At 53.9% G+C, this 20,153-nt stretch overlaps 1 protein-coding gene across 2 annotated transcripts; it reads left to right on the top strand.

Moving 5' to 3' along the window:
• The first annotated feature begins 222 nt into the window (after positions 1-222).
• Positions 223-18,463, top strand: ntf4 (neurotrophin 4). Of its 2 annotated transcripts, none has more exons than XM_088646332.1 (2): positions 223-964; positions 14,082-18,463. In XM_088646332.1, exon 2 carries the CDS (start codon positions 14,100-14,102, stop codon positions 15,708-15,710), a length of 1,611 nt encoding a protein of 536 aa, XP_088502458.1. In that variant the 5' UTR covers positions 223-964; positions 14,082-14,099; the 3' UTR covers positions 15,711-18,463. The 2 variants fall into 2 exon arrangements, with proteins under 2 accessions (XP_088502458.1, XP_088502457.1); XM_088646331.1 differs by having other exon boundaries at positions 224-960.
• Positions 18,464-20,153: the final 1,690 nt, after the last annotated feature.

The following is a 20,153-nucleotide window of genomic DNA, read 5'->3' as shown; positions in this document are numbered from 1 at the left end:
TCTCTCTCTCCTCAGCCCCCTGCTCCTCTCCCAGCCAGTGTCTCCCGAGCTCCTCTCCCAGCCCGTGTCTCCTGTGCTCCTCTCTCTCTCCTTCTGCTCCTCTCCCAGTCCGTGTCTCCTGTGCTCCTCTCTCTCTCTCCTCCTCCCGCTCCTCTCCCAGCCCGTGTCTCCTGTGCTCCTCTCTCTCTCTCCCCTCCTCCTCCTCCTGCTCCGCACTCACACCCCTCGGCCCCGCCCTCCCGAAGACGCGTCCGGTGACGTTTCCTCTTACCTGCCGGACTGGCTCGTGCTGAGCCCAGAGGCGCACGAAGCGAGCCTGTCCCCGGTCCCGGTTCCGAGCCGGAGTTCTCCTGGAGCACTGCCCGCCTCCCCGCTGGCCTGTCGGGCTTCTAGCTCTTTTTATTTTTTTGGCGTGGTTTTGTTTGGGTTGTTTTTGGTTTTTTTTCTTTCCTCGTCCGTTGTAAAACTTGTTTTGGTCCGTGGTTTTTGTTGTTGTTGTTGGAGGTTTTTTTTTCATCGGACTTTCGCAGCGGGTGGAAAGTGGACGCTGCCCCCCTCCCCACCCGTGTCTTTTCCACTCGGTCCGTGGCGTGTGGATATTGTTCCTGTGTCGTTTGTTCTCTGATCCGGCTCGGACTGCCCCTCGGCTCAGCTGAGCTCAGACCGGCCGCCGCCTGAGTCTCCTCCGGGACGATGTGACCGACAGTTTTCCCGAATTTCCCCCTCAAATCGTTTTTATTAACCGGTTTTTTTTTTGGGGGGGAGAGGGGTTCAACTTTCCTGCTCCCCCGGGAGACGCGGAAGCAGTATCGCCTCTTTCTCTTTCCCTCGCTGCTCGGCTCCTCGTCCGTCTCCCCGAGGACCCGTCCGGACCAGAACCAGCGCTCTGACCCACTTCACGGCGGCCGAATCGATGCGGCCTGCGCCGGGGATCCGTGCCGTCCGAGTCACGCCGAACCGGTAGGTGGGTGGGCTTTACTGACTCGCTGCTTCATGTACACCCGAGACTGGGGGTCTTGTCAGTAGGGTGATGATGATGATGATGAAGGAGCTGGGGTGTCAGAGCTGGACTGGGGGTCTTGTCAGTAGGGTGATGAAGATGATGATGATGATGAAGGAGCTGGGGTGTCAGAGCTGGACTGGGGGTCAGTGTGTCTGTATCTTCAAGACCTGGTGCCCTGTCAGTGTGTCTGTATCTTCAAGACCTGGTGCCCTGTCAGTGTGTCTGTATCTCCAAGACCCGGTGCCCTGTCAGTGTGTCTGTATCTTCAAGACCTGGTGCCCTGTCAGTGTGTCTGTATCTCCAAGACCCGGTGCCCTGTCAGTGTGTCTGTATATTCAAGACCCGGTGCCCTGTCAGTGTCTGTATCTTCAAGACCCTGTGCCCTGTCAGTGTCTGTATCTTCAAGACCCTGTGCCCTGTCAGTGTGTCTGTATCTCCAAGACCCGGTGCCCTGTCAGTGTGTCTGTATCTCCAAGACCCGGTGCCCTGTCAGTGTGTCTGTATCTCCAAGACCTGGTGCCCTGTCAGTGTGTCTGTATCTCCAAGACCTGGTGCCCTGTCGGTGTGTCTGTATCTCCAAGACCTGGTGCCCTGTCGGTGTGTCTGTATCTCCAAGACCTGGTGCCCTGTCAGTGTGTCTGTATCTCCAAGACCTGGTGCCCTGTCAGTGTGTCTGTATCTTCAAGACCTGGTGCCCTGTCAGTGTGTCTGTATCTTCAAGACCTGGTGCCCTGTCAGTGTGTCTGTATCTCCAAAACCCGGTGCCCTGTCAGTGTGTCTGTATCTTCAAGACCTGGTGCCCTGTCAGTGTGTCTGTATCTTCAAGACCTGGTGCCCTGTCAGTGTGTCTGTATCTTCAAGACCTGGTGCCCTGTCAGTGTGTCTGTATCTTCAAGACCTGGTGCCCTGTCAGTGTGTCTGTATCTCCAAGACCTGGTGCCCTGTCAGTGTGTCTGTATCTCCAAGACCTGGTGCCCTATCAGTGTGTCTGTATCTTCAAGACCTGGTGCCCTGTCAGTGTGTCTGTTTCTCCAAGACCTGGTGCCCTGTCAGTGTGTCTGTATCTTCAAGACCTGGTGCCCTGTCATTGTGTCTGTATCTCCAAGACCTGGTGCCCTGTCATTGTGTCTGTATCTCCAAGACCTGGTAACCTGTCAGTGTGTCTGTATCTCCAAGACCCGGTGCCCTGTCATTGTGTCTGTATCTCCAAGACCCGGTGCCCTGTCATTGTGTCTGTATCTCCAAGACCCGGTGCCCTGTCAGTGTGTCTGTATCTCCAAGACCTGGTGCCCTGTCAGTGTGTCTGTATCTCCAAGACCCGGTGCCCTGTCGGTGTGTCTGTATCTCCAAGACCTGGTGCCCTGTCAGTGTGTCTGTATCTCCAAGACCTGGTGCCCTGTCATTGTGTCTGTATCTTCAAGACCTGGTGCCCTGTCAGTGTGTCTGTATCTTCAAGACCTGGTGCCCTGTCAGTGTGTCTGTATCTTCAAGACCTGGTGCCCTGTCAGTGTGTCTGTATCTCCAGCTTTATGTTCAGGAGAGACACCAGATCCTCGAGACCTGACGCAGTGAGGCTGGGCTCTGAGAACAGCCTGCTATCGGCTCATCTCGTGTTGCCATGCTGTTACACATTCCAGACACACCCCCTTCCCACTGGGGACTTCTGTCCTTTAACATATCAGAAATATTTCAGCTATTGTACCTGTTAACGTTCATGAACTGTTCACACAACTGCACGTATCAGCACGGGTCCGGTGGTTCAGGTCCAGTCCTGTTACACCAGGAGGACAGCTGGTCCAGTGGTTCAGGTCCAGTCCTGTTGGACCAAGAGGACAGCTGGTCCGGTGTTTCAGGTCCGGTCCTGTTACACCAGGAGGACAGCTGGTCCGGTGGTTCAGGTCCAGTCCTGTTACACCAGGAGGACAGCTGGTCCAGTGGTTCAGGTCCAGTCCTGTTGGACCAAGAGGACAGCTGGTCCGGTGTTTCAGGTCCGGTCCTGTTACACCAGGAGGACAGCTGGTCCGGTGGTTCAGGTCCGGTCCTGTTGGACCAGGAGGACAGCTGGTCCGGTGGTTCAGGTCCGGTCCTGTTACACCAGGAGGACAGCTGGTCCGGTGGTTCAAGTCCAGTCCTGTTGGACCAGGAGGACAGCTGGTCCGGTGGTTCAGGTCCGGTCCTGTTACACCAGGAGGACAGCTGGTCCGGTGGTTCAGGTCCGGTCCTGTTGGACCAGGAGGACAGCTGGTCCGGTGGTTCAGGTCCGGTCCTGTTACACCAGGAGGACAGCTGGTCCGGTGGTTCAAGTCCAGTCCTGTTGGACCAGGAGGACAGCTGGTCCGGTGGTTCAGGTCCGGTCCTGTTACACCAGGAGGACAGCTGGTCCGGTGGTTCAGGTCCGGTCCTGTTACACCAGGAGGACAGCTGGTCCAGTGGTTCAGGTCCGGTCCTGTTACACCAGGAGGACAGCTGGTCCAGTGGTTCAGGTCCGGTCCTGTTGGACCAGGAGGACAGCTGGTCCGGTGGTTCAGGTCCGGTCCTGTTACACCAGGAGGACAGCTGGTCCGGTGGTTCAGGTCCGGTCCTGTTGGACCAGGAGGACAGCTGGTCCGGTGGTTCAGGTCCGGTCCTGTTACACCAGGAGGACAGCTGGTCCGGTGGTTCAGGTCCGGTCCTGTTACACCAGGAGGACAGCTGGTCCGGTGGTTCAGGTCCGGTCCTGTTGGACCAGGAGGACAGCTGGTCCGGTGGTTCAGGTCCGGTCCTGTTAGACCAGGAGGACAGCTGGTCCGGTGGTTCGGGTCCGGTCCTGTTACACCAGGAGGACAGCTGGTCCGGTGGTTCAGGTCCGGTCCTGTTGGACCGGGAGGACAGCTGGTCCGGTGGTTCAGGTCCGGTCCTGTTACACCAGGAGGACAGCTGGTCCGGTGGTTCAGGTCCGGTCCTGTTGGACCAGGAGGACAGCTGGTCCGGTGGTTCAGGTCCGGTCCTGTTACACCAGGAGGACAGCTGGTCCGGTGGTTCAGGTCCGGTCCTGTTGGACCGGGAGGACAGCTGGTCCGGTGGTTCAGGTCCGGTCCTGTTACACCAGGAGGACAGCTGGTCCGGTGGTTCAGGTCCAGTCCTGTTGGACCAGGAGGACAGCTGGTCCGGTGGTTCAGGTCCGGTCCTGTTACACCAGGAGGACAGCAGGTCCGGTGGTTCAGGTCCGGTCCTGTTACACCAGGAGGACAGCTGGTCCGGTGGTTCAGGTCCGGTCCTGTTGGACCAGGAGACGAGGCCCAGTGCTGTAGAGCAGGGGGTGGTGTCCGCTCGCGGTGGGGAGCGCTGGGCGTGAGGAGGCAGCGGACAGCGAGAGCCCGGCCCCTCTCCGCGGGGCCCAGCCCGCGATCGCGCCCTGGAATTCGCCGCGCCCTGCGCCCTGCGCTCTGCTGCCGCGGAGACGCGCGGCTCCCGCCCGCGGCCTGCCGGAGTAATTATGGGATCAATGTCGGATTACTGGCCTCGGTGTCACAGCGCGCAGAGGGAGTGACGCTCCTCAGCCGGCGCGCCGGGGCCGCGGCGCAGACAAAGGCCGAGGGAGAAACCCGACTCCCTGCGGGGCCGGGGGGCCGGGGGGGCGCTGGGAAGGTGAATACGTTACCCCCCTGCGGGGAGACTGCGCCTCTGCGCCATCTCACCTGTGTGCTCCAGGGCTGGACTCCTGCACACACACACACCCACACAAACATCTGCACAGCAGGTACAATAGTCTGTTACAACAGGAGCTCCAGTCCCAGTACAGTAGAACAGTCTGTTACAATAGGAGCTCCAGTCCCAGTACAGTAGAACAGTCTGTTACAATAGGAGCTACAGTCCCAGTACAGTAGAACAGTCCTGTTACAATAGGAGCTACAGTCCTGTTACAATAGGAGCTACAGTCCCAGTACAGTAGGACAGTCCTGTTACAATAGGAGCTACAGTCCCAGTACAGTAGACCAGTCTGTTACAACAGGAGCTACAGTCCCAGTACAGTAGGACAGTCTGTTACAATAGGAGCTACAGTCCCAGTACAGTAGAACAGTCTGTTACAATAGGAGCTACAGTCCCAGTACAGTAGAACAGTCTGTTACAATAGGAGCTACAGTCCCAGTACAGTAGGACAGTCTGTTACAATAGGGGCTACAGTCCCAGTACAGTAGACCAGTCTGTTACAATAGGAGCTACAGTCCCAGTACAGTAGGACAGTCTGTTACAATAGGAGCTACAGTCCCAGTACAGTAGAACAGTCTGTTACAATAGGAACTACAGTCCCAGTACAGTAGGACAGTCCTGTTACAATAGGAGCTACAGTCCCAGTACAGTAGGACAGTCTGTTACAGTAGGAGCTACAGTCCCAGTGCAGTAGAACAGTCTGTTACAATAGGAGCTCCAGTCCCAGCACAGTAGAACAGTCTGTTACAATAGGGGCTACAGTCCCAGTACAGTAGGACAGTCTGTTACAGTAGGACCTACAGTCCCAGTACAGTAGACCAGTCTGTTCCAGTAGGAGCTGCTCATGTCATTGTACAAGTCAGTGTGCTGCAGTAAGGAGTTGATCAGTTCAGCGCAGTTCTGCTGTGGTGGGGTTTGGCAACAGGGTTTGACAGTGTGCCAGCGTGTTGTAGCAGCAGTATTTCTTGGTGGGTTTAATGGAGCTGTGAAGTGTGATCCAGCTCCTCCAGGCCTCTCTGAGCAGTTTTATTGAGTTGAGATGAAGTGAGGTCGTCTCCTGGAATACGGCAGGAAGTTCATCCGGGGTCTCGTTGTAAATGGTCCCCAAATTGCAGAGGAAAAACTGCGGATCATTTCTTGGAAGCGGAGAAGGTGAAAGCTGCTGTCTCTTTTTTTTTTTTTTTCCACGAAAAGAAAACAGAGCGCCTGCGATCGGCACAGAGCCTTCCGAGCCCTGAGAGGCGTGTCAGCCGCCTGACTCCCTGCGGGGGTTTCAGTGACACGGGGGGTGTCGGTTTCACAGCCCGGGACGCTGACCGGAGAGCTGGAACACAGCCGAGCAGGAGGGGGACCCTCTGACCTCCCCCGTCTTCCATCATCTCATCTGTCTCAGCCCGGCGTGTCTTTCACCCACACAGGCCTGCGGGGGGACAGATATTCTCTCCCCCCGGGGCAGCCTCCTCACGGCCCCCAGGTTCAGCGGACAAGGGGTCCTCCGCTCTTGGGGGTGTGGATTCCACCTGCCCCTGCTGCTGCCCCAGCTCTCTGATGCACAGCTTCGTCAGCTCCCTCAGTTCGACCTCACGACCGGACCGCTTCCAGGTTACAGTCGGGTCACTTCCGGGTCACAGCCAGGTGGCTGCTGTCTCACAGCGGACTCGCCTCCAGGCCACCTGCTGGGTCACTTCCGGTGCGCTACAGTTTCACAGCCAGGCCACTTCCAGGTCACAGGCAGGTCATTTGTGTGTCACTTCCGGGTCACAGCTACATAATTGCCAGACCAGAGGGTGAACTCTGATTGGAGGAGCAAGGTCTCTCGGTGACATCATTGCCAGCTCACAGGAGGGAGAGCTCTGATTGGAGGAGCAGGGTCTCTATGTGACATCACTGCCAGCTCAGAGGAGGGAGAGCCGTGATTGGAGGAGCAGGGTCTCTGTGTGACATCACTGCCAGCTCACAGGAGGGAGAGCTGTGATTGGAGGAGCAGGGTCTCTGTGTGACATCACTGCCAGCTCACAGGAGGAAGAGCTGTGATTGGAGGAGCAGGGTCTCTGTGTGACATCACTGCCAGCTCACAGGAGGGAGAGCTGTGATTGGAGGAGCAGGGTCTCTGTGTGACATCACTGCCAGCTCACAGGAGGGAGAGCCGTGATTGGAGGAGCAGGGTCTCTGTGTGACATCACTGCCGAGTGGTTCCCAGCGGTACCCAGCGGTACCTGAGGTGTCAGCAGGGGAAGGGCACCAGTGTCGCCCCCCTGCCAGCTGCTGCGGCAACGCGTCCAGATGTGGCGGGGGCGGGCACAGCTGTGCAGCTCCAGCTGCTGCCCAGCTGTTGTGGCGGAGCTGAGCCAGCTGCCTGGGAGGAGTCCTCTGTGTGTGGCTGTGCCCCGGCACGACGCACACACGCGCGGGCACGCGCGCTCTCTCGCACGCTCACACACGGGCACGCGGAAACGGGGAGACGGACTCCACGCAGGGCGACGGCTGGCGAAGGCCCAGGGCGTCTCGAGAGGGTGATGTCATCGTGTGCCTGGGAGCTGCTATCTTGGCGGGAACAATTTCTCAATATCAGTGCTGTTTCTGAGAGCAGTAGGTAAATACACTCGCATACTCACACACTGGCACATACTTGACAGATTGGCACAATCACAGACTCAGATTTGCATGGACACACAGATTGGCACACACTCACAGACTCATATTTGCATGGACACACAGATTGGCACACACTCACAGACTTAGATTTGCATGCACACACACACTCTCTAGCATACACACATTGGCACACTCACATTCGCTGGCGCACATACACACACACACACACACATAGTTAAACGCTCAATGAACGCAATCGTCCCAGTTAACTGGACCGCCCAGGCATAGAGTTGCAGACGAGACTTCCTGCAGGTTCTAGGTGTCAGTGACAGAACACTTCCCCACTGCTGCAGAACGAGGAGTTGGGGAGCCCCAGAGGGGTACAGTGGGCATGTAGTGAGTTAGTGTTCAAGGGGTTGGGGAGCCCCAGAGGGGTACAGTGGGTATGTAGTGAGTATTGTAGGACTTTCGCCTCTGAAAATGAAATTGCAGATTGGAAGAAAGTCCAAAATTTGCTGTACAGAGTGAAAACCTGAACTGTGCATCACGTGTTATCAGTCAAACTCCTAGTGCACAGCAGTCCAGTCCACTCCAGTGTTTACAGTGCTGTCAGTCAAACTACTAGTGCACAGCAGTCCAGTCCACTCCAGTGTTTACAGTGCTGTCAGTCAGACTCCCAGTGCATAGCAGTCCAGTCCACTCCAGTGTTTACAGTGCTGTCAGTCAGACTCCTAGTGCACAGCAGTCCAGTCCACTCCAGTGTTTACAGTGCTGTCAGTCAGACTCCCAGTGCGTAGCAGTCCAGTCCACTCCAGTGTTTACAGTACTGTCAGTCAAACTCCTAGTGCATAGCAGTCCAGTCCACTCCAGTGTTTACAGTGCTGTCAGTCAGACTCCCAGTGCACAGCAGTCCAGTCCACTCCAGTGTTTACAGTGCTGTCAGTCAGACTCCTAGTGCACAGCACTCTGATCCACTCCAGGATTTCCTGTGGTCAATTAGCTTGTGATGGCAGAGCAGTCTGATGGACTTCAGGTCCCGCTGCCTGATTGCAAGTGTGGTCGGTCACGTCCCCGGGGGGCCGCCGGTGGAGATGATGCAGAGGAGGGATTAAAGGCTCAGACCGCCCGGCCCTGGGTCTCCTGTCTGCACCTGACTTCCGTGCGGAGCTCAGACAGCTCCAGTTGCAGCTCGGGGCCAGCTTGGCTTGGGCTCCCGATACAAAAGACAACCACCTGGCTTCGTGGGGCAGATTCTCGAGCATGCCCAGGGGAGCTGCAGCTCACAGCACCTCCACTCGCTAGTCCTGCCTTTTCCTGCTGAGCAGACGTCAGCACCTCGCTTGTACTGTGAAAGTAAGGAGCCAGACTGGCAAGTAAGGTCAGGGACAGTGCTGTCCTGTTCAGTGTGGGCACTGTGCTGTCTCTCTCACTCCTGAGCACGGTGCTGTCCTGTTCAGTGTGGGCACTGTCCTGTCTCTCTCACTTCTGAGCACGGTGCTGTCCTGTTCAGTGTGGGCACTGTCCTGTCTCTCTCACTCCTCAGCACGGTGCTGTCCTGTCCTGTCTCTCTCTCTCCTGAGCACGGTGCTGTCCTGTTCAGTGTGGGCACTGTCCTGTCTCTCTCACTCCTGAGCACGGTGCTGTCCTGTCCTGTCTCTCTCTCTCCTGAGCACGGTGCTGTCCTGTTCAGTGTGGGCACTGTCCTGTCTCTCTCACTCCTGAGCACGGTGCTGTCCTGTCCTGTCTCTCTCTCTCTCCTGAGCACGGTGCTGTCCTGTTCAGTGTGGGCACTGTCCTGTCTCTCTCATTTCTGAGCACGGTGCTGTCCTGTCCTGTCTCTCTCACTTCTGAGCACGGTGCTGTCCTGTCCTGTCTCTCTCTCCTGAGCACAGTGCTGTCCTATTCAGTGTGAGCACTGCCCTGTCTCTCTCCCACTCCTGAGCACAGTGCTGTCGTGTCCTGTCTCTCTCTCTCCTGACTAGAAGGAGACTCTAGAAGAGAGAGTTGGAATATGTGATTTCATTTGGAGAAAAACTGTTTTCTCTTTCAGTCTGAATTCCAGTTGGATTTGTTAACAGTTTTGTCAATAATGCAAACATAGAGCAGGTGAACTCTCTGTCCCCTTTCAAATATAAACAGTAAATTGTGTCTAAATTCTTCCCACTTCACAGAGAATAAACTACACGATAAACTCTAATGGTCTCTCTCTCTGCAGTGTTAATGTACTGGAGTGTCCAGTCAGTGTGTGTGTTTTTTCTCACTCTTTACCCCTGGCTGAGGCTATATAGAGGCAGTGACTGTGACTAGGTGTTGACGTGGTTGCCGAGGTAACGCCGCCTCAGGCAGGGGTCAGAGGTGAGGGATGGGATGCCTTTCCTCGGCACATCTGTAAAGATCAAGGCAGAGCCGGAGGGAAGCAGAGAGGAGAGGGAGTGTCAGAGTGAGACTGAGACTCTGTTAGAGAGAGAGAGAGATCACTTACTTTCCCTACTGACAGAGAGATCAGCCCCTCTGCTGTGACGAGAGAGAGAGAGAGAGCTCACTTGCTTTCCCTACTGACAGAGACCAGCCCCTCTGCTGTGACTCCAGAGAGAGATACACACTAGCTGAATATTTGACCAAAATAAGAAATAACAAACAGAAACAGACCCTGACGAAGTACAGGCTCAGTGACCACAACCTGGCCATAGAAACTGGGCGACACAGGCAGACCTGGCTGCCCAGAGAGGACAGGCTCAGTGACCACAGCCTGGACACACACACTGGACACAGACAGACCTGGCTGCCCAGAGAGGACAGGCTGTGCTCCCACTGCCAGCGGGGAGAAATAGAGACAGAGGTGCACTTCCTACTGCACTGTGACAGATACTCTGGGATTAGAGAAACATTCTTCCCCAAATTCAGAAATCTAATTCCAGAGTTCCCACACCTGCCAGAATCACAACAGGTCCCAATCCTACTGGGAGAGGGAGGAGGGAACTCAGTTGATCTGGCAGCCCAGTATGTGATCTCCTGTCACAGCCTGAGGAACAGTGAGTCTGTCTCCCAGTAATGCTCCAGCCGCCTACAGAATATGTCAATATTTTATAATGTGTCTTTGTTGTAAATGTCTGTAATATGTCTGTAGATGTTATTTTACTTTTATTTTATGTTTTGTTCCATGTTAATTTTATAATTTTTATTTGCTTTGCCAACACTGATTGTACCCATCGGTCATGCTAATAAAGCACCTTGAATTGAATTGAATTGAATTGAGCTCACTGTGTCTCCTGACTGACAGAGATCTGTCCCTCCAGGGAGAGAGAGGAGAGAGAGCTCACTGTGTCTCCTGACTGACAGAGATCTGTCCCTCCAGGGAGAGAGGGGAGAGAGAGCTCACTGTGTCTCCTGACTGACAGAGATCTGTCCCTCCAGGGAGAGAGAGGAGAGAGCTCACTGTGTCTCCTGACTGACAGAGATCTGTCCCTCCAGGGAGAGAGGGGAGAGAGAGCTCACTGTGTCTCCTGACTGACAGAGATCTGTCCCTCCAGGGAGAGAGGGGAGAGAGAGCTCACTGTGTCTCCTGACTGACACGGAGATCTGTCCCTCCAGGGAGAGAGAGGAGAGAGCTCACTGTGTCTCCTGACTGACAGAGATCTGTCCCTCCAGGGAGAGAGAGGAGAGAGAGCTCACTGTGTCTCCTGACTGACACAGAGATCTGTCCCTCCAGGGAGAGAGAGGAGAGAGCTCACTGTGTCTCCTGACTGACAGAGATCTGTCCCTCCAGGGAGAGAGAGGAGAGAGAGCTCACTGTGTCTCCTGACTGACACAGAGATCTGTCCCTCCAGGGAGAGAGAGGAGAGAGCTCACTGTGTCTCCTGACTGACAGAGATCTGTCCCTCCAGGGAGAGAGGGGAGAGAGAGCTCACTGTGTCTCCTGACTGACACGGAGATCTGTCCCTCCAGGGAGAGAGAGGAGAGAGAGCTCACTGTGTCTCCTGACTGACACGGAGATCTGTCCCTCCAGGGAGAGAGAGGAGAGAGCTCACTGTGTCTCCTGACTGACACGGAGATCTGTCCCTCCAGGGAGAGAGGGGAGAGAGAGCTCACTGTGTCTCCTGACTGACACGGAGATCTGTCCCTCCAGGGAGAGAGGGGAGAGAGAGCTCACTGTGTCTCCTGACTGACACGGAGATCTGTCCCTCCAGGGAGAGAGAGGAGAGAGCTCACTGTGTCTCCTGACTGACACGGAGATCTGTCCCTCCAGGGAGAGAGAGGAGAGAGCTCACTGTGTCTCCTGACTGACACGGAGATCTGTCCCTCCAGGGAGAGAGAGGAGAGAGAGCTCACTGTGTCTCCTGACTGACACGGAGATCTGTCCCTCCAGGGAGAGAGAGGAGAGAGAGCTCACTGTGTCTCCTGACTGACACGGAGATCTGTACCCTTCTGGGAATAAGAACCCTTTCCCAGAAGGAAAAGCAGGATGTCTTCTGCTGCTCCAAAACTCCCCAGGCTGTGCAGACAGCACAAGAGTAACAGGGCAGGGACTGTCCTGGGGCAGGAGGGCAGGTGGGCAGGATCTGTCCTGGGGCAGGGGGACAGGAAGACAGGAACGGTCCTGGGGCAGATGGATAGGGGCTAGGGGAAAGGAAACTATCGTGGGGTCGGGGGGGCAGGAGGGCAGACGGAGAGGGACACAGAGCTGGGCAGACCCATAGGCCTGAGCTGCAGGTGTGCTGGCTGTCTCTGCTGGAGAAACAGGGAGGGGGAGGGAGGAATGTGGAGAATGATAATGAGGGTTTAAACTGAGCTGCCCCCAGGGTGAGAGGGAGGAGACAGAGAGACACCCTACTGCACTGGGACAAATATTCTGGGATTAGACAAACATTCTTCCCTAAATTTACCAATCTAATCCCACAGTTCCCACACCTGCCAGAATCACAACAACTCCCAATCCTACTGGGAGAGGGAGGAGGGCACTCAGTTGAACTGGCAACCCAGTATGTGATCTCCTGTCCCAGCCTGAGGAACAGACAGTGAGCCTGTCTCTCAATAATAATAATACAGTGTGTGATCTCCTGTCCCAGCCTGAGGAACAGACAGTGAGCCTGTCTCTCAATAATAATAATACAGTGTGTGATCTCCTGTCCCAGCCTGAGGAACAGACAGTGAGCCTGTCTCTCAATAATAATAATACAGTGTGTGATCTCCTGTCCCAGCCTGAGGAACAGACAGTGAGCCTGTCTCTCAATAATAATAATACAGTGTGTGATCTCCTGTCCCAGCCTGAGGAACAGACAGTGAGCCTGTCTCTCAATAATAATAATACAGTGTGTGATCTCCTGTCCCAGCCTGAGGAACAGTGAGCCTGTCTCTCAATAATAATAATACAGTGTGTGATCTCCTGTCCCAGCCTGAGGAACAGACAGTGAGCCTGTCTCTCAGTAATGCTCTGGGCTCAGCTCTGGGCTCAGCTCTGGGCTCAGCTCTGGGCTCAACTCTGGGCCCGACTCTGGGCTCAGCTCTCAGTTCTGGGCTCGGCTCTGGGCTCAGCTGTGGGCTCGGCTCTGGGCTCGGCTCTGGGCTCAGCTCTCAGCTGTGGGCTCAGCTGTGGGCTCGGCTCTCAGCAGTGGGCTCAGTGGTGACTGGTAGGAGTGCGCTACACTGTGTGTCTGGCATGCAGGCCATGAGTGTGTTCGGTGTGATTCGTGCCGATTCACCTTGCAAAGCCGGCATGTTGGCACAGGACGGCGCCGGGTCTGTGTCTGGCGCTCATCTTGCGCTGTGTCGCCCCCTGTTCAGCAGAGAAAACAGGACTGGCAGCAGACGCTGGCGGTGCATGTCGCTGGGAGTCTGGTTCTGAACTGTGGTCTCTCACGCCCTCTTGTGCCAAGAGGCTCTAACTGCAGTTGTGCTGCATGCATGTCATGTATTAACTGTTAGTGTTCATGTACTGGAGTGTCCAGTCAGTGTGTGTGTATTAACCCCTCTCTCTCTCAGTGCAGTGTTCATGTACTGGAGTGTCCAGTCAGTGTGTCTGTATGAACCCCTCTCTCTCTCAGTGCAGTGTTCATGTACTGGAGTGTCCAGTCAGTGTGTCTGTATGAACCCCTCTCTCTCTCAGTGCAGTGTTCATGTACTGGAGTGTCCAGTCAGTGTGTCTGTATGAACCCCTCTCTCTCTCAGTGCAGTGTTAATGTACTGGAGGGTCCAGTCAGTGTGTCTGTATTAACCCCTCTCTCTCTCAGTGCAGTGTTCATGTACTGGAGTGTCCAGTCAGTGTGTGTGTATTAACCCCTCTCTCTCTCAGTGCAGTGTTCATGTCCTGGAGTGTCCAGTCAGTGTGTCTGTATTAACCCCTCTCTCTCTCAGTGCAGTGTTCATGTCCTGGAGTGTCCAGTCAGTGTGTCTGTATTAACCCCTCTCTCTCTCAGTGCAGTGTTCATGTACTGGAGTGTCCAGTCAGTGTGTGTGTATTAACCCCTCTCTCTCTCAGTGCAGTGTTAATGTACTGGAGTGTCCAGTCAGTATATCTGTATTAACCCCTCTCTCTCTCAGTGCAGTGTTCATGTCCTGGAGTGTCCAGTCAGTGTGTCTGTATTAACCCCTCTCTCTCTCAGTGCAGCATTAATGTACTGGAGTGTCCAGTCAGTGTGTGTGTATTAACTCCTCTCTCTCTCAGTGCAGTGTTAATGTACTGGAGTGTCCAGTCAGTGTGTCTGTATTAACCCCTCTCTCTCTCAGTGCAGCGTTAATGTACTGGAGTGTCCAGTCAGTGTGTGTGTATTAACCCCTCCCTGTCTCTGTTTTACAGTTGATATCTCCTGGAGTGATGCACTGGCTGCCTCTGGTTGGCATGGTGATCGCCTCAGCCCTCTCCCTCCTTCAGAGCCACACCGCTACAGTACCACAGCCTCAGGGGCATAGCAACAGTCTCCACAGCAACACTACTACCAACAGCAATCACACGGCCATCGGTAACTCCAGCAACACTAGCAGTAAAGGTCATTTGGCCTCCAGTTTAGTTGGCTTAAACAGCACAGAAAACCACAGTAGAAGTTCTGCTGAAAGAGGAGAAAACTACACATCCTATGAAATTAATAACCTGGGAAATGACAAAACTACGGTCATTGCTGATCAGAAGAAATTCAAATTCAACAGCAGCATGGAGAGCTACAAACCACAGCCCAAAAGCACACTAGCAAACTACAAATCCTTGGTCAACCCCAGGCTGGAGAACTTCAAATCCCAGGCATCTGCTGCTCAGGAACACTACACATCCCTGCAGAATGCAAGAAACTCTCAGGGTAACTCTACTCTAGAGGACTTCAGTACAGCTCCCGTTGCCCCTCAGGAAAGCCACAAGTCCACTGAGCACGTCGCTGCAGAGGACTACAACTCCCACAATGGTGTCACTGCAGAGGACTACAACTCCCATAGTGGCAGCACTGCAGAGGACTACAACTCCCATAATGGCACCACTGCAGAGGACTACAACTCCCATAATGGCACCACTGCAGAGGACTACAACTCCCACAATGGCACCACTGCAGAGGACTACAACTCCCACAGTGGCACCACTGCAGAGGACTACAGTTCCCACAGTGGCACCACTGCAGAGGACTACAACTCCCACAGAGCCGGCACTGCAGAGGACTCCAGCTCCCATGGTAGCAGTGCCTCGGAGATGAACGACTCCACTGCCTCCATCACCGATCGGGAGAACTATGTCCCCCCAGAGGCCCGTGGCCCTCACCAGCAGAGGGACAGGACCAGCGAGGCCGGAGAGACGGTGGCGACCGAGGAGGGAGGGGGAGAGGTGCTGGGAAGCGCCGATCTGCTGTTTATGGACACTCACCCTAGGGTGCTGTTCTCCCCATCTCCCTCCCCTCCCGACCGCCCCCCTCTACTGCTGCTGCTGGAGGCGGGCCTGCTGACCGAGGAGGAGGAAGAGGAGGAGGAGGAGGAGGAGGAGGAGGAGAGGAAGGACCAGGGCAGGGCCGCCACCAGAGGGGGCGACGGCGAGCAGGAGGGGCCGCCCTCCCGGCCCCGCCCCCGGCGCTCGGCCGTCCACCTCCGCGAGCGCTCGGTCTGCGAGTCGGTCAGCGAGTGGGTGACGGACAAGAAGACGGCCATCGACAACCACGGCCGGACCGTCGCGGTGCTGCCCGAGGTCCAGACCCAGACCGGCCCGCTCAAGCAGTACTTCTACGAGACGCGCTGCCGGCCTGCGGGGGGCGCCCCCGGCGGCGCGGGCGGCGCGGGGCTCTCCGGGGGCGCCTGTCTGGGCGTGGACAAGCGCCAGTGGGTGTCGGAGTGCAAGCCCAAGCAGTCGTTCGTGAGGGCGCTCACCGCCGACGCCAACAAGAAGAAGGGCTGGCGCTGGATCCGGATCGACACTTCCTGTGTGTGCGTGCTGCTGTCCAGAGCGAGCAGGAACTAGTGAGAGAGAGAGTCCGACTGTCTCTTCCTCTTCCTGTGTGTGTGTGCTGCTGTCCAGAGTGAGCAGGAACTAGTGAGAGAGAGAGTCCGACTGTCTCTTCCTGTTCCTGTGTGTGTGTGCTGCTGTCCAGAGCGAGCAGGAACTAGTGAGAGAGAGAGTCCGACTGTCTCTTCCTCTTCCTGTGTGTGTGTGTGCTGCTGTCCAGAGGGAGCAGGAACTAGTGAGAGAGAGAGTCCGACTGTCTCTTCCTCTTCCTGTGTGTGTGTGTGCTGCTGTCCAGAGCGAGCAGGAACTAGTGAGAGAGAGAGTCCGACTGTCTCTTCCTCTTCCTGTGTGTGTGTGCTGCTGTCCAGAGTGAGCAGGAACTAGTGAGAGAGAGAGTCCGACTGTCTCTTCCTCTTCCTGTGTGTGTGCTGCTGTCCAGAGCGAGCAGGAACTAGTGAGAGAGAGAGTCCGACTGTCTCTTCCTCTTCCTGTGTGTGTGCGTGCTGCTGTCCAGAGCGAGCAGGAACTAGTGAGAGAGAGAGTCCGACTGTCTCTTCCTCTTCCTGTGTGTGTGTGCTGCTGTCCAGAGCGAGCAGGAACTAGTGAGAGAGAGAGTCCGACTGTCTCTTCCTCTTCCTGTGTGTGTGTGTGCTGCTGTCCGGAGCGAGCAGGAACTAGTGAGAGAGAGAGTCCGACTGTCTCTTCCTCTTCCTGTGTGTGCGTGCTGCTGTCCAGAGTGAGCAGGAACTAGTGAGAGAGAGAGTCCGACTGTCTCTTCCTCTTCCTGTGTGTGCGTGCTGCTGTCCAGAGTGAGCAGGAACTAGTGAGAGAGAGAGTCCGACTGTCTCTTCCTCTTCCTGTGCGTGTGTGCTGCTGTCCAGAGCGAGCAGGAACTAGTGAGAGAGAGAGTCCGACTGTCTCTTCCTCTTCCTGTGTGTGCGTGCTGCTGTCCAGAGCGAGCAGGAACTAGTGAGAGAGAGAGTCCGACTGTCTCTTCCTCTTCCTGTGTGTGCGTGCTGCTGTCCAGAGCGAGCAGGAACTAGTGAGAGAGAGAGTCCGACTGTCTCTTCCTCTTCCTGTGTGTGCGTGCTGCTGTCCAGAGGGAGCAGGAACTAGTGAGAGAGAGAGTCCGACTGTCTCTTCCTCTTCCTCTGTGTGTGCGTGCTGCTGTCCAGAGTGAGCAGGAACTAGAGAGAGAGAGAGTCCGACTGTCTCTTCCTCTTCCTGTGTGTGCGTGCTGCTGTCCAGAGGGAGCAGGAACTAGTGAGAGAGAGAGTCCGACTGTCTCTTCCTCTTCCTCTGTGTGTGCGTGCTGCTGTCCAGAGTGAGCAGGAACTAGTGAGAGAGAGAGTCCGACTGTCTCTTCCTGTTCCTGTGTGTGTGTGCTGCTGTCCAGAGCGAGCAGGAACAGCGAGAGAGAGAGTCCGACTGTCTCTTCCTCTTCCTGTGTGTGCGTGCTGCTGTCCAGAGCGAGCAGGAACTAGTGAGAGAGAGAGTCCGACTGTCTCTTCCTCTTCCTGTGTGCGTGTGCTGCTGTCCAGAGCGAGCAGGAACAGCGAGAGAGAGTAGTAATGTCATGAATTAGTAGTGTTGTATGTTCATAGTGTGTTGGAAGTGTGTGAGATGCATTGCAAGGCCTTTAGCTTGGCCACACTGATGGGTTCGAAGACAGCACACAGTACAGAGGAGACACCATGTAATGAAGATGTACACCGTTCAGAGCTGAAGCCCATAGCTGCTGTATTTTGTGCTTTTCTGTCCCACCTCAGTTCACTGCAGTCTTTCAGTCTGTCATTCTCCTTGGTCAGTCCAGCTAGACTGAGAGAGAGGAGATCGCAGAGAATCCCTCAGGGATAAACACACACACCAGGACAGGAGACACAGTGACAGAGAGAGGAGATCACAGAGAATCCCTCAGGGATAAATACACACAACAGGACAGGAGACACAGTGAAAAAGAGAGAGAGAGAGGAGATCACAGAGAATCCCTCAGTAATAAACACACACAACAGGGCAGGAGACACAGTGAGAGAGAGAGAAAGGAGATCACAGAGAATCTCTCAGTAATAAACACGCACAACAGGACAGGAGACAGACCTATAAAAAGGAGGTCACCAAGAATCCCTCAGTAATAAACTCACACAATAGAACAGGAGACACAGTGAGAAAGAGAGGAGACACAGAGTATCCCTCAGCAATAAACGCACAATAGAACAGGAGACACAGGGAGAGGAGATCACAGAGAATCCCTCAGTAATAAACACACAACAGACCAGGAGAGACAGTGAGAGAGACTCTTGTAGTTGACATGATTTTAAGAAGACATTACCCTCAACCAATACCCTTTGTCTCCAACCCTAATGACCGATGTAGCTGTCCTCTGTTCGCTGGCCAGTGAGTGACCGCTGGAGCTGAAAGGACTAGTGTTCTCTGTCCATGGGTCAGTTGGACAGACCTGACCAGCTCTCTCCTCCACTCTCCTCTCAGGATGCAGTTCAATGAACTCAACACAAATAACCTCAGATTATTGTAGAGATGACTTTCATCTATGCAGTGTAAATATTTTGTATTCACTTTGATCACGGAAGTTTTAAATAATGGTATTAATACAATTTGCTATTACTATTAATATGTAACTTATTTTTAGTTGAAACTTTGTTTCTGTTCAGTACCGTCTCATGTGCGAATTCTTTTTGGAATTGTTTCTGGAGTTTTAGCTGTTTGTATTTATTCCTGTGTTTAAAACATTGCTCCAAACATTCATCCTCTGCCAGTGCATATTTTGTGCTCCACTCTTCTGAACTGAACTCTTCGAGCTATTTCTCATTTTTAATTCTTGTCATCTTGAAACCTAATTTCTTCAGTCAATGAAAAGTCAATGAGACTCATCAGTAGAGTCAGTATCAATAGAGATTCAGCCCCTACAGAGTCAGTATCAATAGAGATTCAGCCCCTACAGAGTCAGTATCAATAGAGATTCAGCCCTTACAGAGTCAGGTATCAATAGAGATTCAGCCCTTACAGAGTCAGGTATCAATAAAGATTCAGCCCTTACAGAGTCAGTATCAATAGAGATTCAGCTCTTACAGAGTCTGTATCAATAGAGATTCAACTCTTACAGAGTCAGGATCAATAGAGATTCAGCTCTTACAGAATCAGGTATCAATAGAGATTCAGCCCTTACAGAGTCTATCAATAGAGATTCAGCCCTTACAGAGTCAGGTATCAATAGAGATTCAGCTCTTACAGAGTCTGTATCAATAGAGATTCAGCTCTTACAGAGTCTATCAATAGAGATTCAGCCCTTACAGAGTCTGTATCAAAAGAGATTCAGCCCTGCAGAGTCAGTATCAATAGAGATTCAGCCCTTACAGAGTCAGGTATCAATAGAGATTCAGCCCTTACAGAGTCTGTATCAAAAGAGATTCAGCCCTACAGAGTCAGTATCAATAGAGATTCAGCCCTTACGGAGTCAGAATCAATAAAGATTCAGCTCTTACAGAGTCAGTATCAATAGAGATTCAGCTCTTACAGAATCAGGTATCAATAGAGATTCAGCTCTTACAGAGTCAGGATCAATAGAGATTCAGCTCTTAAAGAGTCAGGATCAATAGAGATTCATCTCTTACAGAGTCAGTATCAATAGTGATTCAGCTCTTAAAGAGTCAGGTATCAATAGAGATTCATCTCTTACAGAGTCAGTATCAATAGTGATTCAGCTCTTAAAGAGTCAGGTATCAATAGAGATTCATCTCTTACAGAGTCAGGATCAATAGTGATTCAGCTCTTAAAGAGTCAGGTATCAATAGAGATTCAGCTCTTACAGAGTCTGTATCAATAGAGATTCAGCCCTTACAGAGTCAGGATCAATAGAGATTCAGCTCTTAAAGAGTCTGTATCAATAGAGATTCAGCCCTTACAGAGTCTGTATCAATAGAGATTCAGCTCTTACAGAGTCTGTATCAATAGAGATTCAGCTCTTACAGAGTCTGCATCAATAGAGATTCAGCTCTTACAGAGTCAGGATCAATAGAGATTCAGCCCTTACTTGAGTCTTGGGTGAGTCATTGTGCTTGAACACGCTGACTGGTCTCCTGGACACCTGGGACACAGGGGTGTTCACATTACCTGTGTGGAGACTGAGAGTCACTTGTATGAGCACCAGACAGCCCAACAACAAAAAAAACACCTTCTCAGGTGTGCAGGGCCTGACCGCGACGATCCACTCGCTGTGTCAACATCTGTGCCAGAGGCACACTGTCGGGAGCAATGCAGGGCCTGACCGTGACGATCCACTCGCTGTGTCAACATCTGTGCCAGAGACACACTGTCGGGAGCAATGCAGGGCCTGACTGTGACGATCCACTCGCTGTGTTAACATCTGTGCCAGAGACACACTGTCGGGAGCAATGCAGGGCCTGACCGTGACGATCCACTCGCTGTGTTAACATCTGTGCC

Source organism: Lepisosteus platostomus, chromosome 9, assembly GCF_059453375.1.
Source record: "Lepisosteus platostomus isolate fLepPlt1 chromosome 9, fLepPlt1.hap1, whole genome shotgun sequence".
In the NCBI taxonomy this organism is placed as follows: Eukaryota; Metazoa; Chordata; class Actinopteri; order Semionotiformes; family Lepisosteidae; genus Lepisosteus; species Lepisosteus platostomus.
The sequence above is the reverse complement of the archived record's forward strand: the minus strand, read 5'-3'. Positions and strand labels throughout refer to the sequence as shown.

Coding starts and splice junctions, on each gene's coding strand:
- ntf4 (XM_088646332.1), top strand. CDS start 14,100: ATGCACTGGCTGCCTCTGGTTGGCATGGTGATCGCCTCAGCCCTCTCC.